Source organism: Carcharhinus amblyrhynchos, chromosome 7 (genome assembly GCF_965287045.1).
Source record: "Carcharhinus amblyrhynchos chromosome 7, sCarAmb.v2.hapA, whole genome shotgun sequence".
Classification (NCBI taxonomy): domain Eukaryota; kingdom Metazoa; phylum Chordata; class Chondrichthyes; order Carcharhiniformes; family Carcharhinidae; genus Carcharhinus; species Carcharhinus amblyrhynchos.
The window spans coordinates 69,001,682-69,028,778 of record NC_137330.1 but is presented as its reverse complement, the minus strand read 5'-3'; the positions used below and the strand labels follow the sequence as shown (position 1 = coordinate 69,028,778).

The window sequence follows — 27,097 nt, the reverse complement described above, 5'->3', positions numbered from 1 at the left end:
TTAAAAGCGGAGGAATTTAGAGTAGCTAAGAGCAGTGGGCGAGAAGAGGATTGGGAAAGGTTTAAATGTCAACAAAGATTGACAAAGAAGTTGATAAAGGAGGGTAGGAGAAGCTATGAAGCTGGGCTAGCACTTAATATAAAAAAGGATAGCAAGAGTTTTTATAAATATATAAAAAGGAAGAGGCTGGCTAGGGTGAACGTTGGTCCTTTAGAGGATGAGAAAGGGGACCTAGTGGTAGGGGATGGGGATATGGCTAAGGTCTTGAATAACTTTTTTGTTTCTGTCTTCACAGAGGAGGACGTGAATAATTTGCCGGGTGTTAGTGATGGAAAGGTGGTAGGACTGGAAGGTCTTAATGACATTACTGTTACTAGAGAGGTGGTGCTCGACAGACTGGAGGGGCTGATTGTGGACAAGTCCCCAGGACCGGATGGAATGCATCCGAGGGTTCTGAAAGAAATGGCGGAGGTTATAGTGGAGGCCTTGGTGGTTATTTTCCAGACGTCGCTGGATTCCGGGGAAGTGCCGGAAGATTGGAAAACGGCTAATGTTACGCCGTTGTTTAAGAAGGGTGCCAGGCAAAAGGCGGGGAATTATAGGCCGGTTAGTTTAACGTCTGTGGTAGGGAAAATGTTAGAATCCGTCATTAAGGAGGAAATTGCGAGGCATCTTGAAGGGAATTGCTTGATAGGGCAGACGCAACACGGTTTCATTAAAGGGAAGTCGTGTCTGACAAATTTACTGGAGTTCTATGAGGATGTGTCTAGGGCGGTGGATAGAGGAGAGCCGGTGGATGTGGTCTTTCTGGATTTTCAGAAGGCGTTTGACAAGGTACCTCACAAGAGGTTATTGCAGAAGGTCAGGGGACATGGAGTTGGGGGTAGGGTGTTAGCGTGGATAGAGGATCGGTTGTCAAATAGGAGGCAGAGAGTGGGGGTCAACGGGTGCTATTCGGATTGGCGGTTGGTGACTAGTGGGGTGCCCCAGGGGTCGGTGCTGGGGCCTCAGCTATTTACCATTTATATAGATGATCTGGAGGAGGGAACCGAGTGTAGGGTGTCGAAATTTGCTGATGACACCAAGATTGGGGGAACGGCAAATTGTGCGGAGGGTGTGGAGAGTCTGCAGAAGGATCTAGATAGGCTGGGCGAATGGGCCAGGAAATGGCAAATGGAATTTAATGTTGGCAAGTGTGAGGTGGTCCACTTTGGTAGGAAGAATGGTAGGAAGGACTATTACTTAGGGGGCGAAAAACTGCAGCAGGCGACGGTTCAGAGGGACCTCGGGGTCCTTGTGCATGAGTCGCAAAAACCCAGCTTGCAGGTGCAGCAGGTGGTCAGGAAGGCGAATGGGATGCTGGCCTTCATAGCGAGGGGGATTGAATATAAAAGTAGGGAGGTCTTGCTGCAGCTGTATAGGGCATTGGTGAGGCCGCAGCTGGAGTACTGTGTGCAGTTTTGGGCGCCGCACCTGCGCAAGGATATTTTGGCCTTGGAGGGAGTGCAGAGGAGGTTTACTGGGCTGATACCGGAGTTGAGGGGGTTGAGCTATGAGGAGAGGCTGAATAAACTGGGCTTGTACTCGTTAGAGTTTAGAAGAATGAGGGGAGATCTCATTGAGACGTATAAGATGATGAATGGGATGGATAGGATAGAGGTGGAGAGACTCTTCCCGCTCAAAAAAGACAGTAGGACTAGGGGGCACAGCCTCAAGATAAAGGGGAGGCGGTTTAGAACGGAGTTGAGGAGGAACTTCTTCACTCAAAAGGGTGGTGAATCTCTGGAATTCTCTGCCCGTTGAAGTGGTGGAGGCTGCCTCGCTAAATATTTTTGAGAAGCGGGTTGATGGGTTCTTGATAAGAGAGGGGATTAAGGGTTATGGGGAGAGGGCGGGAAAGTGGAACTGAGCCACGACAGATCAGCCATGATCTTATTGAATGGCGGGGCAGGCTCGAAGGGCTAGATGGCCTACTCCTGCTCCTATTTCTTATGTTCTTATAACCTCTGACTCCATGTTGATCAAAAATCTGGCAAACTCCACCCGCTGCCGCCCCCCCCCCCCCCCCCCCCCGAATATACTTAATGACCCAGCCTTTATTGCTCCCTGGTCCAAAAATTAACAACCCTCAGGGAAGTAATGTCTCCTCATTTCAAAGCGACATCACTTATTTTGAAACTGCCCCCTGGTTACAGATTTCCCCACGAGTGGAAGTATCTTCTCATCATTTACTCTGTCAAGTCCCTTCAGGATATCATATTTCAATGAGATCACCTCTCGAGCTTTTATACTCTAATAGGTTCAACCTACTCAGTCTTTTCTCATTCGACAACCCATTCATCTCAGAATCAACTTAGTGAACCTTTCCTGAATGACCTACCATGTAAGTATATCCCTCTTTAAATACGGAGGCCGAAAGAATACGCAGAATGTCTGATCTGGCCTCAACAATGCCCTACATTGTTGTTACAAGATTTTCATTCTTTTATGCTCATTCCCCTTGCATTTAAGGCCAATATTTCATCTGCCTATCTATGTACTTGCTGTAGCTTGATGACAGAAGCCAGAGGGTGGTTTGTAGAGGGTTCTGTTAAAAACTGGAGGCCTGTGACCAGCGATGTATCTCAGGAATCAGTGCTGGGTCCATTGTTATTTGTCATTTATATTAATGATTTGGATGAGAATATAGGAGGCATGGTTAGTAGGTTTGCCGATGACACCAAGATTGGTGGCATAGTGGCCAGTGAAGAAGGTTATCTTGGATTGCAATGGGATCTTGATCAATTGAGCCAGTGGGCTGACAAATGGCACTTGGAGTTTAAATAAATGCGAAGTGACGCATTTTGGTAGATTAAACCAGGGTAGGATTTACTCAGTTAATGGTAGGGCATTGGGGACAGTTACAGAACAAAGAGATCTAGGGGTACATGTTCTTAGCTCCTTGAAAGTGGAGTCACAGGTGGACAGAGTGGTGAAGAAAGCATCAGCATGCTTGGTTTCATTGGTCAGAACAATGAATACAGGAGTTGGGACACCTTGTTGAAGTTGTACAAGACATGATAAGACCACAGTTAGAATACTGTGCACAGTTTAGGGCTGGCAAGGTGATAGTGGTAGGGGATGGGAGGGTCCGAGGTATTGATAGGAGGTTCTGTGGACAGAGGCGTGACTCCAGGATGGTGGTCTGCCTCCCTGGAGCAGGGGTAAAGGATGTAACAGAAAGGGTAGAGGGAATTTTAAAAGGGGAGGGGACCCAGGCAGAGGTCACAGTACACATAGGGGAGGGGGACATAGGAAGGAGGAGTAGGGTAGAGGTTCGTAGGCAATTTAGGGAGTTGGGGTCCAAACTAAAGAGCAGGACCTCCAGGGTGGCACTCTCTGGGTTGCTGCCCAGTACCAGCAGGGCAAAGAATGACGAGATCATGCAGTTGAATGCATGGTTGAGGGATTGGTGTAGGGTAGAGGGCTTTACTTTTGTGGATCACTGGGAGGTGTTTAGGAGAGAAGGGCAACTGTACAGGAGGGGTGAGGAGAATTTGAACAGGAGGGGAACTAGTGTCTTAGCGGGGAGGTTAGCTAGGGTGTTCAGGAATGGTTTAAACTAATAAGGAAGGGGGGTGGGGAGGTGGCTGGGAGAGAGTCGGGCGAAAAGAAAATTATCAGGGAGAAGGAGGTTCCGAGGGACACTCATGGGTTGAACTGTGTCTGTTTCAATGCTAGGAGTGTGGCAGGAAAAATGGATGAGCTTAGGGCCTTGATGTTTGTGAGGCAGTTAGATGTGGTGGCTGTAACGGAGACGTAGTTACGGGAAGGGCAGGACTGGCAGCTGAATGTTCCTGGGTACAAGTGTTTTAGGTGTGACAGAGGAGGGTTGAAGAGAGGTGGAGGGGTGGCACTGTTAGTAAAGGAAAACATCACAGTAGTGCAGAGGGAGGACGATATGGAAGAGACAGGGATTGAGTCACTGTGGGTGGAGTTGAGGAATAAAAAGGGAGAGATTACATTGCTAGGGGTGTACTATAGGCCACCCAACAGCCCGAGGTCAGTGGAGGAAGGCATTTGCAGGAGCTTTTTGGACAGGTGCAGGAAGAATAGAGTGGTTGTAGTGGGTGACTTTAATCTTCCTGGAGTGAATTGGAGGGGGCCTAGAGCTGGGGGTACGGAGGGAGAGGAGTTTGTGAAATGTGTTTTGGAAGGGTCGCTAGAGCTGTATGTAACTAGCCCAACTAGGGGAGGGGCTATACTGGATTTAGTGTTGGGTAATGAGCCGGGGCAGGTGGGTGAGGTAGAGGTAGGCGAACATGTGGCTAACAGTGACCACAAGTCCGTCTACTTTAGGATAAAAATGGAAAGGGACGAGTGCCGGCCGAACGGGAGTGTGCTGAACTGGGGAAAGGCGAGCTATAGCAGGATTAGGAGGGTGCTGCAGGACACTGATTGGGAGGGACTGTTAGCTGGCAAGTCCACGGTTGGCAAGTGGAAGGCTTTTAAGGGCAAAATGAAATGGTTGCAGGGGAGGTATGTTCCGGTTAAGCGGAAGGATGGGAAAGGTAGGATTAGAGAGCCGTGGATTACAGGGGGTATTGAAGACTTGGTCAGGAAGAAGAGGGAGGCGTATGTTAGGTCGAAACGACTGGGTACGGACAGTGCGCTGGAGGAATATAGAGAGAGTAGGAGGGAGCTAAAAAGGGGAATTAGAAGGGCGAAGAGAGGGCATGAAGTGGCTTTGGCTGGTAGGATTAAGGAAAATCCAAAGGCATTTTATTCCTATATTAGAAGCAAGAGAGTAGTTAGAGGGAAAATTGGTCCTCTTAGGGACAAGAGTGGAGAGTTATGTATTGAGTCGGAGGGAATGGGGGAGCTCCTGAATGAATACTTTGCGTCGGTATTCACGAAGGAGAGGGGTTCGAAATCGTGCGGTCTCTTGAAGGGAGCTGAGGATCAGTTGCAGGAAATATCTATTACGAGGGAGGAAGTGCTAGGGCTTTTAGGTAGCGTAAGGACGGATAAAGCTCCGGGGCCTGATAGTATTTATCCCAGGCTGCTTAGGGAGGTGAAAGATGAAATTGCTGGGCCCCTGGTGCAAATCTTTGTCTCTTCTTTGGACACAGGTGAGGTCCCAGAAGACTGGAGGGTAGCAAATGTGGTACCGCTGTTCAAAAAAGATAGTAGGGATAACCCTGGAAATTATAGGCCGGTGAGTTTGACATCGGTGGTAGGGAAATTAATGGAAAAAATACTTAGGGGTAGGACGTATGAGCATTTGGAGCGTTGCGATCTGATTGGGGATACGCAACATGGCTTTGTTAGAGGGAGGTCTTGCCTTACGAATCTGGTGGAATTCTTTGAGGAGGTGACAAAAACGGTTGACGATGGGAGAGCCGTTGATGTCATCTATATGGATTTCAGTAAGGCGTTTGACAAAGTCCCTCATGGTAGGCTGGTAGAAAAGGTTAAGGCGCATGGGATATGAGGCCAGGTAGCTAGGTGGATTGAGAACTGGCTAGGTAATAGGAGACAGAGGGTAGTTGTGGAGGGGACCTTGTCGGGCTGGAGGCCAGTGACCAGTGGTGTGCCGCAGGGCTCAGTACTGGGACCTCTCCTCTTTGTAGTATACATAAATGACTTGGAAGAGAGCGTAGGTGGTGTGATCAGCAAGTTTGCGGATGACACCAAGATGGCAGGGTTGGCGGGTACTGAACTGGATTGTGAGGTGATACAACAGGATATAGATAGGTTGGTGCATTGGGCAGATAGAATTTAATCCTGATAAATGCGAGGTGATGCATTTTGGAAGGAATAATGCAGAGAGGAGCTATGTGATAAAAGGTAGACAGATTAGGAGTACAGACATACAGAGGGACCTGGGAGTGCAGGTCCACAAATCCATGAAGGTTGCGTCACAAGTGGAGAAGGTTGTTAGGAAGGCTTATGGAATGTTAGCCTTTATAGGAAGGGGTATAGAGTATAAAAGCTGCTGTCTAATGCTTCAGTTGTATAGAACGTTGGTTAGACCGCATTTTGGAGTACTGCGTCCAGTTCTGGTCACCTTACTACCGGAAGGACGTGGAGTCTCTGGAAAGGGTGCAGAAGAGGTTTACCAGGATGTTGCCTGGCATGGAGGGGCTGGGTTACGAGGAAAGGTTGGAGAAACTGGACTATTCTCCTTGGAAAGACGGAGTTTGAGGGGGGACATGATAGAGGTATATAAGATACTGAAGGGAATAGATAGAGTTAATAGTGAGAGACTGCTCCCTAGACTGGGTACAAACACGAGAGGTCATGATTTAAGGGTGAGGGGGGAGAGGTATAATTTGGAAGTGAGAGGAAGGTTCTTTACGCAGAGTTGTGGGGGTATGGAACGCGCTACCGAGTAGGGTGGTGGAGGCAGGAACGTTGGACTCGTTTAAGGTTCAGTTAGATAGACACATGAGTGAAACGAGGATGGAGGGTTACAGTAGGGGCTATTAAATAAGGTTAGAACCTCGGGAGACACCGGAAAAGCAGGCTTGTAAGATTAACGTTTTTGTCTTTTTATTCTGCAGGAGGAGGTCCACCTCGTGTCAAACGAGGGGCATGCACACAGTGGGTCGTGCGTGGGCTGCTCTTGGAAGTTCCGGGAGTGGCCTAGTACTTTGTGTCGGTGTGTGCGCTTGATCCTGGACCGGTAGATGGGCGCTGCAACAGCTCTTTGACTAGCACTGCTAGCTGTGCAGATACATGGATTTGGGCCTGTGTCTGTGGGAGTTTGCGCATTCTCCCTGTGGTTGCGTGGGTTTCCTCCAACACCCCAAAGATGTGCTCTTAGGCTGACTGGTTTTACCAAATTGACACTATTCTCCCCTGAATCTGGCTAAGTTAGGGGTTCCATTCGTAGACATGCAGGGTAGAATAGGTGTAGGGTGATGCGGCGGCGCGGGCTCGTTGGGCCGAAGGGCCTGTTTCCCGTGCTGGGTTGTTCTTTGTTGTTCTGGTCACCCTATTATAAAAAGGATACTATTAAACTAGAAAGAGTGCAAAAAAGATTTACTAGTATGCTGACAGGTCTTGATAGTTTGAGTTATAAGGAGAAGCTGGATCGACTGGGACTTTTCCCTCTGGACTGTAGGAGCCTCTTCTTATAACTCAAGTCCCAGTAGCATTCTAGTAAATCTTTTCTGCACTCTTTCTAGTTTAATAATATCCTTTCTATAATAGGGTGACCAGAATTGCACACAGTATTTCAAGTGTGGCCTTACCAATGTTTTGTACAACTTCAACTAGATGTCCCAACTCCTGTATTCAATGTTCAAGCATGCTGGATGCCTTCTTCACCACTCTGCCCACCTGTGACTCCACTTTCAAGGAGTTATGAACATGTACCCATAGATCTTTGTTCTGTAACTCTCCCCAATGCTCTACCATTAACCGAGTAATTACATTTATTCGAAGTCTCTGCCACTTCCTTGTTCCCCATTACTAAATTCCCAGTCTCACCCTCTGAGGAATTAATGTTTAATTTAGCCATTCCTTTCTACTTTAAATACTTCAAAATCTTCTACTGCCTGCGTTCACAATTCTTTAAATTCATCCATTGCTATCTTCCAAAATTTTCCCAATCCCATCTAGCCGACCACTAACCTTCAAAGCACTGTACACATTTTCTTTCAATTTGATACCATCCTTAACTCCCTTAGTTAGCCACAGATGGTGCATATTTGTGGTATTTGTGGAAATACTTCATAACTCAACTGAGTTATGAAGTATTTCCTGAAGTCTCTGCCACCATTTATCTACTGTTCCTGAAAGTGTTTCTTCAATATCTAGTTTTCTCTTCAAACTTATGCTGTAGATTTCTTATCTCTTCATAATATTGTCTTTACATTTCTTTTTCTTCTTTTCTAACCAATTTTCCCAGTCCACGTTTGCCAACTCTAATGCCATATCTTTGTAACTTTTTTCTAAGTTCAGGCCACTAGCTGAAGATTCAAGTTTCACCCTCAAAGTGAATGTGAAATTCTATCATGTTATGATGATTTTTACCACAGCATCCATTACTTTGAGAACATCAATTAATCCTAGCTCATTATACATTGTCAGGTGTTCCCTGGCACAGTGATTAGCGCGCAAAGGTTATTGTAGGTGATAATGTTTTCCACTAACCAACTGCAACTTTTTCTTTTCTCTCTCATGTGTGCCTTGAACAGATTCTAATGCAGTTTGATGTACTTGAGACAATTCCTCCATACTGTTCCTGAAAGTGTTTCTTAGATATCTAGTTTCCTCTTCAAGCTTATGCTGTAGATTTCTTATCTCCTCTTCATAATATTGTCTTTGCATTTCTTTTTCTTCATTTAAGGACTGCAATTACAAAAAAAAGGATCATTCAATTACAAAAGATGGTCATATATTTCTGCATATATTGCAGAGAGTTGAAGGAGTTAGACACCAGATTGAAGTACATTATTTCAAGGATGGCAATCATCAGGGGATGTTACAATATGATCTATTTAACTGCATTTAAAAGATAGGAAGAGTAATTTTAGGCATGCACAGGCCACAAAACAGTGAAGAAATGGAGGTGGAGAACTGAAAACAATTCAGAGAACTATTCAGAAAGTAGCACTGCAACACCAACTTGTATTTATACTGCATCATTAACATTAACTCTCTCAAGGGGCATTATAAAACAAAATGTAACACTGAGCTGGGTAAGGAAATATTTGGACAGATGAACAAAGTTTGGTTGAAGCATTGGTTTTAAGATGCCTTAAATGAAGAAAGAGAAATAGAAAGTTCAAAAGAATTAGAGAGGGAATTCCAGAGCTAAGGGTCTAAGCAGCCACAGACGAAGCCATCAGTGGTGGGGTGATTAAAATTGAGGATGCACAAAAGGCTGGGGAATGAGATAAACATAGATATCAAGGAGAGTTGTGGAGCTGGATAAGATAACTAAGGTAAAAAGGGGAAAGGCTATGGAAGGATTTAAAATCAAGGATAAGAATTTTTAAATTAAGATTTTGTTCATCAGGGAGCCAATATAGGTCAGCGATCACTGCAGTGATAGGTAAAAGGGACTCAGTGCAAGTTTAAGAAATGGACAGCACAGTTTTAGACAACCTCATGTTTACAGAGGTTGAAGAATGTGGTCAACTAGCCATGAGTGCATAGTCAAGTCTAGAAGTCAGAAAGGCACAAAAGAATGCTTCAGCCATAGAATTGAGGCTGAGGCAAGATTGAGACTGCCTGGAAATACACAGTTTTAGTGCTGGTGTAAAAGTGGTTGGAACCTCATTTTGGGGTCAGGTATGATATAAGAAATAGGAGCAGGAGTAGGCCATCTAGCCCTTCGAGCCTGCCCCACCATTCAATAAGATCATGGCTGATCTGAAGTGGATCAGCTCCACTTTCCTGCTTCCTCCCCATAACCCTTAATTCCCGTCTATCAGAAACCTATCCACCCATGACTTAAATATATTCAGCGAGGTAGCCTCCACCGCTTCAACGGGCAGAGAATTCCAGACTGCCAACCAGGTTGTAAACAGATTGATTTAACTGGATACACAAACATACAAATTAGGAACAGAGAAGGCCATTCAGCTCCTCAAGCTGCCCCACCATTCAACAGCGTAATGGTTGATCTGATTGTGGCCCCATCATTACTATCCTGCTGACTCCCAATACCCTTTGATTTCATTGTCAGTTAAGAATTCTGCCTTCAATTCCTATGGCCTACCTCTACCACGCTCCAGAAACAGTCACATGACCGCCATCTCTCTGTATATAGATAATAATAAGTCGTCTTACAACGCCAGGTTGAAGTCTAACAAGTTTATTTGGAATCAGGAGCTTTCGGAGTGCTGCTCCTTCATCAGCGAGTGGAGAGCTGGGTTCACAAATAAGACATATATAGACAAAGACTCAATTGCAAAATAATTGTTGGAATGCGAGTCTTTACAGGTAATCAAGCCTTTACAGGTACAGCCAATGCGAGTGGAGAGAAGTTTAATCACAGGTTAAAGAGGTGGGAAGAGGTGTCTCAAGCCAGGACAGTTAGTAGGATTTTGCAAGCCCAGGCCAAATGGTGGGGGTTACAAGTAGTGTGACATGAACCCAAGATCTGAGGCCGTCCTCACGTGTGCAGAACTTGGCTATCAGTTTCTGCTCGGTGATTCTGTGTTGCCATGTGCCTGCAGGCACTACGACAATGGATAAACGGACACCGATCAACAATCACCAGCAGGAGTGTTCCCTTCCTGTTGAGGAACACTGCAGCAGTCAAGGGCATTCAGCCTCCAATCTTTGGCGAAGCAAAGAAGGCAGCCTTCAAGACACATTCCAGGCCTAAACAAACCAGTGAGCACGGCCGCAAAGCAGTCGAGCGCCGTTTTGAGAGGGTACTCTGATCTGGTACACTGGGAGACCTCTCCCAGCCCTCCCCCTCCCACTCAAAAACATTGCCCCACTTCTCCCCTCACTGCTGGCATGTTTCGCCAACCCCTTCCCAATACAGGTTGCTGACATTATGGCCCTCCCGATGGGTCCTCCTTCACAGCCCCCAGCATGTCCTCCACCTCAGCATGCCTCCCTCATGCTCCACCCAGTTACGACCCTCCCTTTCATGCTGCACCATTGTACGACCTCCTGCTCTGTTGAAATCATCCCCAATTTCTCTCATGCTTTTTTTTTGTTTAAAAATCTCACCCTCTCGTGCTACTTTTCGAATCTCACCCAATCTCTCCCCCCTCATTCTTCTTTTGAAATCACTCCCAGTCTCTCCTTCGTGTGCTGCTTTTTGAATTTCACGCAATCTTTCCCTCTCATGTCCCTTCCCAAATCTTAATCGGTCTCTCTTTTTCACATTGCTTTTCAAATTTCGCTGCTTCTCTTCCTCTTGTGGTGCTTTTCAAATCTCGCCCAATCTCTCCCTCTCACACTATTTTTCAGTCTTGCCAGGTATCTCCCTCTCATGCTGCTTTTTAAATCTCGCTGGGACACTCCCCCCACACTGCTTTTCAAATCTTGTTGGGTCTCTCCCACGTGCACTGCTTTGCAAATCTTGCTGTGATTCTTCTGCTTGCACTGCTTTTGAAATCATGCCCAATTTCTCATGTTGCTTTTCTAATCTCATTGGGACTCGCTCTTTTGTGCTTCTTTCTGAATCTTGCCCAGTTTCGCCCTCATGCTGATTTTTAATCTCACCGGTGTCTCTCTCCCTCTGGCTTGGCTTTTCTGCCTTGCCGAGTCTCTCGCTTTTGCGCTGCTTTTCAGTTTAGGCAAGTTTATCCCTCCCGTGCTGCTTTTCTATCTCACCCAGTCTCCCCACTAACACTGCTTTTCAAATATTGCCCAAGTCTCTCCCTTTCATGTTGCTTTTCAGTCTCACCAGGCCCTCCCCCTTACACCACTTCTCAAGGATCACCAAGCTTCTGTCTCAAACTGTTGTCAGGGAAGGGACAGAGTCAATAGCTGGCAAAGTGAAATTTGAACCAGGGGTCTAGAACAACTTCGGTCTTCCAAATATTTAAATGAAAGTAATTTCTGGGTTTCAAATCTGATAATTTACAACAGTGGAAGAATTAAGAGAAATGGTGGTGAGGTACAACTGGGTGTTATCAGGATATGTGTGAAAAGTAATGCTATGCTTTTTGGATGAATTAACCATGGCACAACATGTAGATGAGAAATTGGAGAAGATATTAGATTGGTTTCCAGATCAGTAATGTAGCCTAGTAATTTTAAAAAAAAACTTTATTTAATTCTGAGAAACACTGTCATTAAGATAGAGTTCAGAAATAGGAAGGTCGATGGCACAAAGCATAAAATCCTCCAATCAGAAGATAAGTTTCCAGAACAGTAATGTAATCTAGTAATGAAAAAAAAAAATTACTTTAATTCTGGGAAACAAAGTCATACAGAGAGTTCAGAGACAGGAAGAGCAATGGCACGAAGAATAAACTCCTCCAATTGGAAGCAAATATGTGCATGCAGTGGAATGCACTACAGCCTGAAAAGATCCATGTTCATTTATGATAATGCTGATCATTCCAGGCTTGGGAACCTCTTGAGCTGATCCATAGGATGCTATGTGAAGCAGCTCCATTATCTAGCTGCAACAGATGTTACCTTGCTACAGGGGGTCCCTTTGGTATGACCCACAATGATTGGGTCTGTGGTACTGAAAATCAATTGACAGAATTAGGACATTATTTTAAGGTTAAAGGACAATTAAAAATAATCTCCTTACACTAATCTTTCAGTGAGAAAAATGAAAGATATATGTGAAATCCAATAGCAAGAATAATGATTTCTATAGATCCAAACCAAAATTTTTTGCCAAATTCTATGTTCAGTTGATTCACTGTCACCTGCATCAATCATAAAGATTTTGTCACCGCACCTAAAAAAAAAATCACATTACCAACCCTTAGTTGTCTTTGTGTGGTGAAACATTCCCTTGAATTCAACTGAACACTTTGCTAGGTGGCAGTTGAGCATGTCAACCACACTGGTGTGACCCGGAGTCACAAACAGAGTAGATACAGCACATTTCCTTCCTTGATTGACATTAGTAAACCAGGAGAGCTTTTACAACAATCAGGCAGTTTCATGGTCACCATTAGTGAAGCTAGCTTGTTATTCCCGACTTTATTTAATCAAACGATCTTCAATTCCTAAGTTGGAATTTGGACTCATGACTCAGGATGCCTAATGCAGTTGTCTGCATTTTGAGTCTAACTGCTATACTAATATGTCAGAAGCCTTATTATTAATTTTCATTTAATATGAGGAACACAAATGTATTTATATCTCACATTGAGTACTTAAATATGCTCCTTAGTCGATACTCAACATAATCAACAAAATATTACAAATTACATGCATGCATTGTCAGCAAAATGAGAAAATTTAGAAAATGTTACATCACATACTGTACACTGAACACATCCTTAGCCAAGTGTTCAATTCCAACCCTTGTGAACTAATTCACATCTGCTTACCTGTCTGTAATATAGGTTTAACCTCACACCAGCTCTGTACAGAACTACTTTTATAGGTTAAACTTGCTACTTTACCTTTTCTCAGTAGAAATCCACTCCATCAGCATCTGTTACAAGATGTATACAGTCACAGATACGAATCTTACAATGGTGGCAGGGTCCTTGCTTGCAGCACCAACTCACCCTCCAACCCACCAGGGTAAAAGTCATGGATGTGCCCATTTCCATGACTTTTACTAGCTTGAGGCGAGCCCTCCACCTCACTGGGGACGAAGCTCCAGCTCCAAGAGTTGCTAGCAAATCAAGTGGCCAGCAGCTCTCTCATTCCAGTAGTACCACTGATAGCGCCACTGCTAGAAACAAAGTCCCTTGAAATGAAGATGCTGATGGACCACAGCCAAAATCAGGTCTTGGGTCTCACGAGTCACACGTGTGGGGATTGGATGGTCAGAGTATATAAGGAGCTAAAGGAAAAGGGGAGGGGGATATCGGTGGGGGGGGGCTCTCTCCAATTGGCTGAGGAGCTGGTAAAGGAGGCATCCCTACACTGCCCAGCAACAAGCCTAGACCTCCACACATACGGAAGAAAGCCCTAAACACTCTCAGCAGCCCCACTGCAGAGGAGGCCAGTCTAGTGCCTCTCCTGCTGCTGGAACATTGTCAGGGAGTGGGTAGATGACCTGCATGGTCTCACTACAATGATGCCCAATATTTTCAGAGCCCTGATCGGAATCATATGACTCCAATGAGGAAGAAATAATGCTCAATAACCCCTGATTAAAAATATGAAACACGTCTAGCACAATGAGTTTTTAAAGTTTAGAAACAAGAAAACATGGTGACACAGTGATTAGATTTGCTGCGTCACAGTGCCAGGGGCCCGGGTTCAATTCTGGCCTTGGGTGACTGTGCAAACATTCTCACTGTGTCTGCGTGAGTTTCCTCCAGACATTCCAGTTTCCTCCCACACTCCAAAGATGTGCATGTTCGATGAATTAGCCATGCTAAATTGCCTCAGAGTTAGGAGATTACCAGGGCAAATGTGTGGGGTTATGGGGATAGGGCCAGTGTGGGATTGTTGTCCATGCAGACTCGATGAGCCACATGGCCTCTTTCTGCACTGTAGGGAGTCTACAATTCTGTGAAATAATTAAATCATATTTACATATTTTCATAGAAAAAGTATCACTTTTCAAAAGGATTAAGCAGCATCATCATCTGAAACTTAATGTGATTGATCCGCTTCCAAAATATATCCCATTACATTCCATTTGGGAACAGAAAATAAAAATTTCCAATGAAAAGAACATAACCTTCTCAATAGCCAGTAGTTGCTGCTTCTGTCGATCATCCAAGGTCTGGTTATTGTCTTGCAAAATGATCCTTTCTTCTTCAAGGTGTGATAACCTCTCCTTTAACCTGCAATGTTGTGACTCCAGTTCCCGGACTGTAGCTTCATGGGTCAATTGAGTAGCTTGAAGCGTTGCAATCTGACCTAAACACAGCATGGTGCAATTTTATATTTGTCCCACAGTAACCTTAAGTCCCTTGTGTTTTAATACTAAACTGATATTCATTCCTGGCCTAGCGACAACATTCTCATCTGAGTTAGAAGGTTGGGGATTCAAGTCCTACTTCAGAAGCATGAACACAGAACCACGGTTGACACTCCAGTACAGCACAGAGTGATGCGCTGCTGGAGGTGCCAGCTTTCAGTAAATATGTTAAACAAAGGCAAAATCAGAAAATGCTGGAAAATCTCAGCAGGTGTCACAGCATCTGTGGCGAGAGAATAGAATGAGCATTTTGAATCTGGATGACCCATCGTCACAGACAATAGAAAATATGATATTTACACTGTTAGGGTGAAATTCACAAAGATGTCATAGATGAAAAGACGAAGGGAATGAAAATGATGGTAATCATGGCTGAGAAGGTGCTGACAGCATCCTATTAACAGCTCAGGAAGTGTAAATGGCAGAGCAAAGGAAAGCAGAATGTCAAAGGACAACCTGAGACAAGTAACTGATGTCTCTAGTGGATTGTGAGGATGGGAGGGAGGCAAGATGTGAAAAAATGAAACGTGGAAGAAATGAAAATATAATCTATAAATAAAACAAAACGAAATAAAATGAACAGAAATGGGGTGAAGGTGGAGTGATTTCATACCCTGATATTGTTGAACTCAACGTTCAGTTCAGAAGGCTGTGAAGTGCCTAGTTATAAGATGAGGTGCTATTCCTCCAGTTTACATTGAGCTTCATTGGAACATTGAAACCAGCCAAGGATGGACATGTGGACATGCGCAGAATGGTGTGTTGAAATGGCAAGTGGCAGGATGGTCTGGGTCCTGATTGTGGATGGACTAGAGGTGATCTGCAGAACATTCACCCAGTCTGCATTTGGTCTCTCCACTGTAAAGTAGACCACATTAGGAGCGAAGAATGCTATAGACCTGATTAAAAAGGCGCACGTGAAATGCTGCTTCACCTGATGGCAAATGTTTAAGCCCTTGAGTAGTGAGCAGCAAGGAGGGAAAGGGCAAATGTTGCACCTTCTGCAATTGCATGGGAAGGTGCCATGGGCAAGGGCTGAGCTGCTCAGTGTGACGGAAGAGCGCAGCAGGGGATCCCGGAGGGGAGTGAGGGAAAAATGTGTTTGGCGATGGCATCATTCTGGAATTGGCAGAAATGGCAGATGATGATCCTTTGAATGCAGAGGCTGGTGGGATGTAAAGTGAGGACAAGGGGGACCCTGTACTGGTTCTGAGAGGGTGGGGAAGGGGTGAGAGCAGTGATGCGAGAGATGGGTCAGACATGGTTGCAAGCCCTGTAAACCACAATGGGTAGGAAAACCACAGTTAAGGAAAAACTTATCAGTAGTGCAATTTTGGAGAGTGACACAATCAGAATGGATGCAACAGAAGCAAAGGAATTGAGAAAATAGGATGCAGCCCCTTATAGGAGGTCGGTGTGAAGAGCTGTAATTGAGGTAACTGTGGGAGCTATTGGGCTTGTAACGAAGAATGTTAGTGGACAGTCCATCGGCAGGAATAGAGACAATGAGGTCAAGGGAGGGAAGGGAAATGTTGGAGATTTACTATACGAAGGTGATCGAGGGTGGTAATGGGAAGTGAAATTGGTAAATTTTTCCAGGTCTAGATAAGAGTGTGAAGTAACACCAAAATAGCCATTGCTGAACCAGTAAAAGAGTTGTGGGAGGGGGCCTGCTTAGGACTAGAACAAGGAATGTTTCATATAGCCTATAAAGAGGCAGGCATAAGTAGGACTCGTGCGGGCACCCAGAGGCATACCTTTTATTTGGAGTAGGTGAGACAAGTTAAGGGAGAAATTGAGTGATAGAACAAGTTCAGCCAGACAGGTGAACAGTTGTGGATGGGGAATGTTCAGGCTTCTGTTTGAGGAAGAAATGAAGAGCGCTAAGCACGAAATCACTCCACCTTCACTCTGTTTCCATTCATTTTATTTCATTTTGTTTTATTTATAGATTTTTTTATTTTCATTTCTTCCACATCTCATTTTTTCACATCTTGCCTTCCTCCCTCCCAGCCTCCCAATCCAGTAGGGACATCCACTACTTGTCTCAGGTTGTCCTTTGACATTCTGCTTTCCTTTGCTCTACCTTTTCTCCTGGGTGCAGAATGGTAATAAAGTGGTTCAATGGAAGTGGTTTAATCCTGGGAATGGAAGATGTTGACAGGACGTAGGGCATCAGGAGAATTATAGATATCGGTGGTAAGGGACTGTACAAGAGGAGAGACTATGAAGTCAAGACAGGAAGAAATTATTTCAGTGAGGCAGGAACAGACTGACATAAAGGGATAGTAGTGTTTGTGGATTTTGGGAAGGAGGTAGAAGCAGGATATGCGGGGTTGGGAGGCTATGAGGTTAAAAGCTGTGCAGATAAGATCTCTGGAGGAGATTACAGAATCCCTACAGTGCAGAAGGAGGTCATTCAGCCAATCGAACCTGCACCAACAACAATCCCAGGCCCTACTCCCATATTTACTCTGCTAATCCCCATGACACGAAGGGGCAATTTAGTATCGCTAATCAACCTAATCCATACAACTTGAGTGTGGGAGGAAACTGGAGTACTGAGGAAACCCAACAGACACGGAGAGAATGTGCAAACTCCACACAGACTGTAACTCAAGGCTGGGATTGAACTCAAGGCTGTGAGGTAGTGGTGCCAACTAGTGCACCGTCCATAAAATGTCAGGTCATGTGGATCTTCTTTTGAGTTCACTGACACCAACCATTGCCTTAATTGGGTAATTTCATTGAAACTTGTAACATTCTGAAGGGGCTTAATGGGGTAGATGCTGGAGGTTGTTTCTTCTGGTTAGACAGGTTAGAGTGGGTGAGAGGAGCAGAGAAACTGAAATGCTGATGTCACGCCTACAGTTCTCAATGAAAAGATGAAGAGCAAGTAAGAGGCCATAGGAAGGAGTCCTGGTGGAGGAAGAATATTGGAGGCAGGTGAAAGGATTCATTGAACAGGGGAAAGACTCCAGTCCAAAGAAGTGAGCACAGACAAAGGTGGTGGAAGAAGAGTTCACCATCATGTCAAGCTCAATTTATTGAGGTAGGGAGTAAGGGTACAGAGAAAAGTCCTTTGCTGAGTAGAGCATGTTCAGCTTTAGAGTGGAAGGTCAGAGTGTATGGTGAATATATGGCAAGGGCTGGGATTAGGAGGGATATGATCCAAGAGACAGGGATGGGAGGAGGGTCCTGGGTGGGCATTGGCATCGATGAGTTGTTGTAGCTTCCACCCCTTAACACCCAAAAGGGAAGAGAAGTTTCTTGTTAAGGCATCAGCACATGGTACTGAGCACGAGTCTCAGGATATGGCAAGAACAGCAGTCCAAGGAACATTGTATGTCCTGGAGATACCTATAATCCTGGGTGGATTCGAAAAATGAGGGATGGAACTTCAGTTGAAATCCATGTGGAGTGAATTGGAGATGGAAACAGTCACTGAGGAAGGAAATTTGGCTCTGAAAGCAAGTTTTAGTAAACACTTTGTCAAACACCAGAAGGAAATGGAAAGAAATGAAGGTGGACAGAGTGAAAGAGACTAGTGGAAATCCTGTTGGAGAGAAAAGCAGTACTTCTTCCGGGTAGGCATTCCTGGAAGAGAATGGCAGTGAGTTAAACACTTAAGATAAAAGCAAATGACTGCAGATGCTGGAATCCGAAACAGAAAATGCTGGAAAATCCCAGCAGGTCTGAGAGCATCTGTGGAAAGAGAATAGAACTAACATTTCAAATCTGGATGCCCCTTCGTTAGTGCTGAAGTCAACAGAAAATAGGATAATATTTATACTGTTAGTTCCATTCTTCATATTTTGAATCCACCCAAGATTATAGACATCTCCAGGACCTACAACATTCCTTGGACTGCTGTTCTTGTCGCATCTGAGATCCACGCTCAGTGCCTTGCGCCGCCATATGCACACACTTGATATCTCTCTCCAACAGCATTGACTCACCCCATCCATTTCAGAGACATGGATAGAGCAGGGTCAGGAGTGGTTGTTGCAGGTTCCAGGGTACAAATGCTTTAGTCGGAGTAGAGAAGAAGGTAGAAGGGGGGGGTGGGGTAGCATTGCTAGTCAAGGACTGTATCACAGTGTCGGAGAGGAAGTTTGGTGAGGACTTCTCAGTTGAGGTAGTATGGGTAGAGATTAGAAATAGGAGAGGAGAGGTCACCCTGTTGGGAGTCTTTTATAGACCTCCTAAAAGTTCTAGAGAGGTTGAGGAAAGGATTGCAGAGTCAATCCTGGTTAGGAGTGAAAGTAATAGGGTAATTGTTATGGGGGACTTTAACTTTACGAATATTGATTGGAATTGCTATAGTTCTAGCTTGTTAGAGGGGTCAGTGTTTGTACAAAGCGTGCAGGAAGGTTTTTTTGACTCAGTATGTAGATAGGCCAACTAGAGGTGAGGCTATATTGGATTTGGTGCTGGGAAATGAGCCAGACCAGGTGCTAGACTTGGAAGTTGGTGTGCATTTTGGTGATAGTGACCACAATTCGGTTACGTTCACCTTAGTGATGGGAAGGGATAGGCAGGAACCTCAGGTCAGTAGTTTTAGCTGGGGTAAGGGTAATTATGAGGCTATTAGGAGTGAATTAGGAAGCATAGATTGGACTAGGAGATTACAGGGACTGGGAACGTCCGAAATGTGGAGTTTTTTCAAGGAGCAGCTACTGCGAGTCCTTGATAGGTATGTCCCTGTCAGGCATGGAGGAATTGGTAGATCTAGGGAACCGTGGTGCACTAAAAGAGTTGAGTCGATGGTTAAGAAGAAAAAGGAGGCTTATGTTCAGATGAGATTTGAGGGCTCAGGTAGTGCACTAGAAAGCTTTAGATTGGCTAGGAGGGAGTTGAAGAGGGAGTTAAGAAGGGCTAAAAGAGGACATGAGAAGACTTTGGCTGATAGGATTAAGGAGAATCCTAAGGCGTTCTATAGGTATGTCAGGAACAGAAGGTTGGTCAGGGCAAGATTAGGGCCAGTTACAGACAGCAGAGGGAAGTTGTGTGTGGAACCGGAGGAGATTGGAGAAGCATTGAACCAATATTTCTCTTCAGTGTTCACGCAGGGGGACATGAATATAGCTGAGGAGGACACTGGGTTGCAGGGGTGTAAAATAGACAGTATTACGGTTGATAAGGGGGATGTGCTGGATATTCTTGAGGGGCTGAAAATAGATAAGTCCCCTGGTCCAGATGGGATCTACCCTAGGATTCTCTGGGAGGCTAGAGAGGTGATTGCAGAGCCTCTGGCTCTGATCTTCAGGTCATCATTGGTCTCTGGTGTAGTCCCGGAGGATTGGAGGATAGCGAATGTTGTCCCATTGTTTAAGAAGGGGAACAGAGACTTTGCCGGGAATTATAGACATAAGAACATAAGAACATAAGAAATAGGAGCAGGAGTAGGCCATCCAGCCCTTCGAGCCTGCCCCGCCATTCAATAAGATCATGGCTGATCTGTCGCTGCTCAGTTCCACTTTCCCGCCCTCTCCCCATAACCCTTAATCCCCTCTCCTATCAAAAACCCATCAACCCGCGTCTTAAAAATATTTAGCGAGGCAGCCTCCACCACTTCAACGGGCAGAGAATTCCAGAGATTCACCACCCTTTGAGTGAAGAAGTTCCTCCTCAACTCCGTTCTAAACCACCCCCCTTTTATCTTGAGGCTGTGCCCCCTAGTCCTATTGTCTTTTTTGAGCGGGAAGAGTCTTTCCACCACTATCCTATCCATCCCATTCATCATCTTATATCTTAGACCGGTGAGTCTTACTTCTGTTGTGGGCAAGGTTTTAGAAAAAATTATTAGGGATAGGATTTATAGTTATTTGGATTGTAATGAATTGATTAGAAATAGTCAGCATGGTTTTGTAGCGGGTAGGTCATGCCTTACTAACCTTATTGAGTTTTTTGAGAAGGTGACCAAAGAGGTGGATGGGGGCAAGGCAGTTGACGTGGTATATATGGATTTTAGTAAGGCGTTCGATAAGGTTCACCATGGTAGGCTTCTGCAGAAAATGCAGATGTATGGGATTGTGGGTAATCTAAGAAGTTGGATCAGGAATTGGCTATCAGATAGGAGACAGAGGGTGGTGGTTGATGGTAAATATTCATCATGGAGTTCGGTTACGAGTGGTGTGCCTCAGGGATCTGTTTTGGGGCCACTGTTGTTTGTAATCTTTATTAATGATCCGGATGAGGGTATAGTTGGGTGGGTTAGTAAATTTGCTGATGACACCAAAGTCGGAGGTGTGGTAGACTGTGAGGAAGGGTGTCATAGTCTGCAGGGAGACTTAGATAGGTTGCAGAGCTGGGCCGAGAGGTGGCGGATGGAATTTAATGCGGAGAAGTGTGAGGTAATTCACTTTGGTAGGAGCAACAGATGTGTCGAGTATAGGGCTAACGGGAGGACTTTGAATAGTGTGGATGAACAGAGGGATCTAGGTGTATGTGTACATAGATCCCTGAAAGTTGGGAATCAAGTAGATAGGGTTGTTAAGAATGCGTACGGTGTCTTGGCGTTTATTGGTAGGGGGATTGAATTTAGGAGTCGCAGCGTCATGTTGCAACTGTACACAACTCTGGTGTGGCCGCACTTGGAGTACTGTGTGCAGTTCTGGTCCCCACATTACAAGAAGGATGTGGAGGCTTTGGAGAGGGTGCAGAGGAGGTTTACCAGGATGTTGCCTGGTATGGTGGGGAGGTCCTATGAGGAGAGACTGAGGGATTTAGGGTTGTTTTCGTTGGAAAGAAGGCGGCTAAGAGGGGATCTTATTGAAACATATAAGATGATTAGAGGTTTAGATAGGGTGGATAGTGATAGCCTTTTTCCTCGGATGGAGAAAGCTAGCACGAGGGGGCATGGCTTTAAATTAAGGGGGGGTAGCTACAGGACGGATGTCAGGGGTAGGTTCTTTACCCCGCGGGTGGTGAGAGATTGGAATGCCCTGCCTGCTGCAGTTGTAAATGCGCCTAGTTTGGGGGCGTTTAAGAAATCTATGGATAGGTTTATGGACGAAAAGGGATTGGTATAGGCTAGTGGGTCATTGTTTTTGTAACTGGTCGGCGCAACATCGTGGGCCGAAGGGCCTGTTCTGCGCTGTAATGTTCTATGTTCTATCTCAAAGCTGTCCTTTCCCCAGTTTAATTTCATTCTTCATCTCATCCAACTCCTTAAGAAACTTTTTCTCCTCTTTTACAGGTGTAAAGAAACAGAAGCTCCAACAACTTACTGATACCAATGCCCATTCAGGACCCTCCTCATCTTACCAACACTTGGACGCCATTCCTCCTAACACCAGTCCTTGCGTGTATTCACCATACCCTCTGACCTTCCCCTCTGAGACTGAACATGTTGGACTCGGCTTCGTACTTCTATGCTCCCAGCTCAATGAATTTTGGGCTTGAAATGAAGCTGGACTCTGCATCCACTGCCTCCATTCTCACTTTTTTGGATTGGAGTTCTCTCCCAGTTTAATGGATCCTTTCATTTGTCTCCAGCACTTTTCCTCGGCTAGGACCCATACCTCTGCTTCTTACCTGCTTTTCATCTTATTATTGAGAACTGTTGGTGTGACATCGGCCATCTCAATTGTCCTGCTCCTCTCTCCCACTCTAACCCATCTCCTTCTGAGTTTGCTGCACTTCGCTCTCAGGTCCAATCCTGACTACATGCCAGCAAATGTGGGACTGTTGTCTGGCATACTGACCTTACTTAAGATTGAGCATCCATTCTCAGACACTTCATCCTCCCTCATCCTGGACCACAACCCCACGATTGAATACCAATCCATTGTTTCCAGGATTGCCACTTATACCACAGCCTCCAGAGATCATCTCTCCATAACTCTGTCTCTGAACCCTGGTCAGCCCACATCTACCTCCTTCCCAAAATCCACAAACAGGACTGTCCCAGTAGGCCAACTGTATCAGCTTGTTCCTGAACCACTGAACTGATTTCTTCCCATCTTGACTCTTGTTCAGTCCCTTCCCACCTATATTCATGATTTTTCTGATGCCCTACATATATGACCTATTGGAGAAATTTACAGAACAGCAATGGTGGGAGCATTCAAAAAGGATATGGGGAGCCCAGCATGTTCTCACTAAAGTAATAGGAAGGACTAACAAGTACAGATCCACGGATGACCAAAGGCATTCAGCACACGATGAGAAGGAAAAGAAACACTTTTAGCAAGTACAAGGAAAGCAAATCAGTGTGTGGAGCTGAAAAAAGCAATTAGGAAAGCAAAGAGGGGATATATGAATAAGTTCTGGCTGTTAAAAGTAGGGAAAATCCCAAGATATTCAACGAGAAGAGGATAACCAGGGAACGAGTAAGGCCCCTGGACCAAGGGGGCAATCTGTGGGTGGAGCCAGAAGACATTAGTAGAGCGTTGAATAGGTATTTCACATCTACCCTCACTCAAGAGAATGAGAATGAAGACATGGATTTCAGGGAGAAAGACTGCAAGGTTCTGAAGCAAATTGACATGGGGAAGAACAAGACATTGGAGCCGTTGGCAAGCTTAAGAGTGAACAAATCTCCTGGTCTTGATGAATTGTGGCCCAGGCTGCTGTGGGATGCATAGAAGGAAATTGCATGGGCTCTGACCCAAATTTTTAATTCCTCTCTGGCCACAGGGAGGTGTCAGAGGACTGGAGAACAGCTAATGTGCTTCCGCTATTTAAGAAGGGTTGCAAAAATAAGCCAGAGAACTACAGATCAGTGAGCTTCAAATTAATGGTAGGGAAACCATTGGAGAAAATTCTGAAGGACAGCATCTATTTCCACTTGGAGAGGCAAGGCTTGATCAAGGATAGTCAGCATGGTTTTGTCAGAGGGAGACAATGCCGAATGAATTTGGTTGAGTTTTTTTTTTGAGGTGGTGGCCAGGTGTGTAGATGAGGATAGTGCAGTTGATGTAGTTTATATGGAATTCTGCAAAGCCTTTGACAAGGTCCAGATAGGAGACTTGTAAAAAAGGCAAATGCATATGAGGTAGAGTGGATTCAAGTTTCAGTTGTAAGAGATAGAGGGTGATGACAGAAGAATGTTTTAGCGACTGAAAGCCAGTGCCTAGTGGTGTACCACAAGGATCTGTCCTGAGTCCCCTATTATTCATCATTTATATGTATATAACAAATATGACTGGGGTGGTAGGATTAGTAAGTTTACAGATGACACAAAGATTGGCCTGCTGGTTTACAATGAGGCTGTGTTGGACTACAAGAAGATATAGATGGGATGGTCAAATTGGACAGATAAGTGACTGATGGAATTTAACCCTGAAATATGCGAGTTATACTTTAGGAGGAGTTATTTGAGAAGGAAGTATTCAAATGAATGTTATGACACTATGAAGTTCTGTGGAACAAAGGGACCATGGCATATTTGTTCCTAAATCTCTGAAGGCAGAAGGGCATGTCAGTAGGTGGTGAAAACGACAAATGGGACATCTCCTTTATCAAATCCACTCGCATTGTCTGTACTTGTAAAGACTTGAGTTCCAACCATTGTCTTGCAACTGAGTCTCTATCCATATGCCATGTTTGTGAACCCAACTTTCCATTCACTTGATGAAGGAGCAGCACTCAAAGCTCGTGATACCAAATAAACCTGTTGGACTTTAACCTACTTTTGAGATTTCTTACTGTGACCACCCAGTCCAATGCTGCCATCTCCGCTTCATGTTTATCAAAAGTGAATTTTGTTTATTAGTCACAAATAGGCTTACATTAACACTGCAATAAAGTTACTGTGAAATTCCTCTTGTTACCACTCTGGCGGCTGTTCAGGTTAATGCACCTAACCAGCACGTCTTCAGTTGTAGGAGGAAACCCATGCAAATACGAGGAGAACATGCAAACTCCATACAGGCAGTGAACCACGCCGAGAATCAAACCTGGGTGTATGGCGCTGTGAGGCAGCAGTGCTAACCACTGCGCCACTGTCTATTCCCCCATCACACCCAACACCTCACCCCCTCAAGTCATAGATTACAAAACCAGGGAAGTCATGTTGGAGTTATACAGAACTTTAGTGAGGCCACAGCTAGAGTGTTATGTGCTGTTCTGGTTGACACATTATAGGAAGCAAACCATTGCACTGGAGGGGATTCACCAGGATGCTGCCTGGGATGGAACATTCAAATTATGAAGAGAGTTTGGAATGACTTGGGTTGTTTTTGTTGGAGTAGAAAAAATTGAGGGGTGGCCTGATCGAGGGGCATGGACAGAATGGATAAGGATCAAAGATTCCTTTCGTTAAGGGGTAAATCAAGAGGGGACATAGGTTAAAGGTGAGGTGCAAGAGGTTGAGGGGGTATCTGTAGAAAAACCTTTTACCCAGAGGGTAGTGATGGTCTGGAATGTATTGCCTGGGAGATTGGTAGAGGTGAGTTGCCTCAAATCTTTTAAAAAGTATTTTGGCACATCATAACTTAAGGCTTTGGGGCAAGTGCTGGTAAATGGGATTAGGTGGGAGCTCAGGTGTTTCTCATGTGTCGGTGCAGTTGTGATGGGTTGAAATGTCTCTTTTGCATTGTGATTGTAAGATTCTATCAACTTCCAGTTCCTTGACTTGAACCATTTCCTCTTTACCATGGATATCCAATCCATCCATACCTCAATTCTCCAACAAAGATGGCCTGATAATACTCAGCTTCTTCCTCAAACAGATACCTAAACAATCCCCATCTACCACCAGTCTCCTCTGTCTGAGCTTTTTGTTCTCCCTCATTTGGAGGAAGAGAGGAAAAGGTATTGCAATGGGTACCCGCAGAGGTATGTGGAACATTCCTTGTTCCAATCCTACCCCATCCCCTCACACGGTTCTTTTACTGGTTCTGTAACGACTATTTTGGTGTACTTCATGCACATATCTAGACCTGGAAAAGCTTATCAACTTTGCTTCCAACTTCCACCCCTCGATCACCTTCATTCATATGGTATATTTCCAACACATCTCTTCCCTTCCTTGGCCTCTGTCTCCATTCCTGGCAGTAGACTGTCCAGTAGTATCCATTACAAGCCCACCAACTCCCACAGCTACCTTGATTACAGCCCTACATACCCCACATCCTGTCAGGACACCAGCCCATTCTCTCAGTTCCTTCACCTCCCTCACATCTGTTTCAATGATGTCACTTGCCAAAATTGCACTGCTATGTCTTCATTTTTGCTTTATCGTGGGTTTCCCACCCACTGTGGTTGACAGGGCTCCCAACTGTGTCAAATTCATCTCCATTTCCTCCCCTCCCTCCCACAACCAGGATAGGAATCCTTTGTCCTCACTTTTTGCCCCGGCAGCCTCCACATTCAAAAGGACCATCCTCTACCATTCCTGCCAACTCCAGCACAATGTCACCACCAAACATATCTTCCCCTCGCTCCCCTATCAGCATTCCGCAGAGACCATTCCCTCCAGGATACCCTGATCTATTCCTCCATCACACCAACACCTCACCCCCTGCCCACAGCACCTTCCCATGCAATCACAGCAGGTGCAACACCTGCCCCTTTAACTCCTCCCTGCTCACCACCCAAGGGCTTAAACACTCGTTTCAGGGAAAGCAGCATTTCACATGCACCTCTTTTGGTTTATTGCATTCACTGCTCCCAATGAGGTCTACTTTACATCAGAGAGACCTAATGCAATCTGGATGAACCCTTTGCAAAACACCTCAGGTCCATCCACAAGCATGGATGGACATCCTGTCACTTATCATTTCAACACACCATCCTGCTTTCATGCCCACATGTCCATCCTTGGCTTACTGCAATGTTCCAGTGAAGCTCAATGAAAACTGGAGGAATGGTACCTCATCTTATAAATAAGCACTCCAAAGTCTTCCAAACTGAACATCAAGCTCAACAACTTCAGAACATGAATGAACTTGCTCCTCCACCTTCATCCTATTTCCATTAATTTTATCACTTCATTTTACCTTATTATATATATGTTTTATTATTTTCATTTATTTCATCCTTTTTAAATCTAGCTTTGCACCTTTTTTACCCCAGTAGGATCATCTGTTACATGTCTGAGATCGTGCTTTGGCACTCTGTTTATTTTTGCTCTGCCATTTACACATTCTCATCTCTTAATAAGCTGCTGTGAGCACCCTTCTCAGCCATGATCACCACCATTTGCATTCCCTTTAATTTTTTGTCTATGGCATCTATGTCAATCTCCTCCCACTCCATCCATGTTGGCACCATGTTCGCACTGCTGCCTCACAGCACCAGGGTCCTGGGTTCAATTCTGGCCATGTGCCTATGCATGCATGTATGTGGAGTGTGCACATTTTCCTCATGTCTGTGTGGGTTTCCTCCCACAGTGCAAAGATGTTAAGGTTAGGTTGACTGGCCATCTTGACCTTCAGTATCTGGGGATTAGCAGGGTAAATACAAGCGGGAATAGGGCCTGGGTAGGATTGCTATTGGTGCAGGCCTGCTGGACCAAATGGCTTCCTTCTCTAGTGTAGAGATTCTAAGATTTTAACAGTATAAACATCATCCTATTTTCTATTGTCTTCAGCTCTGACAAAGGGGCATCCA

General features: G+C 45.0%; 1 protein-coding gene across 9 annotated transcripts in view; it reads right to left on the bottom strand.

Annotated features, from left to right (window-relative positions):
* Positions 1-27,097, bottom strand: part of fam184ab (family with sequence similarity 184 member Ab) — a 214,841-nt gene that overhangs the window by 126,343 nt on the left and 61,401 nt on the right. For 7 of the 9 annotated variants that reach the window (XM_080192543.1, XM_080192542.1, XM_080192545.1 and 4 more), the window contains exons 4-5: positions 14,294-14,475; positions 8,143-8,340 (exon numbers count right to left, since the gene is read on the bottom strand). In XM_080192543.1, coding sequence (XP_080048669.1) covers positions 8,143-8,340; positions 14,294-14,475 — 380 coding nt within the window. The remainder of the gene's footprint in view (positions 1-8,142; positions 8,341-14,293; positions 14,476-27,097) is intronic. The other 2 variants (XM_080192548.1, XM_080192551.1) reach the window with 2 other exon arrangements.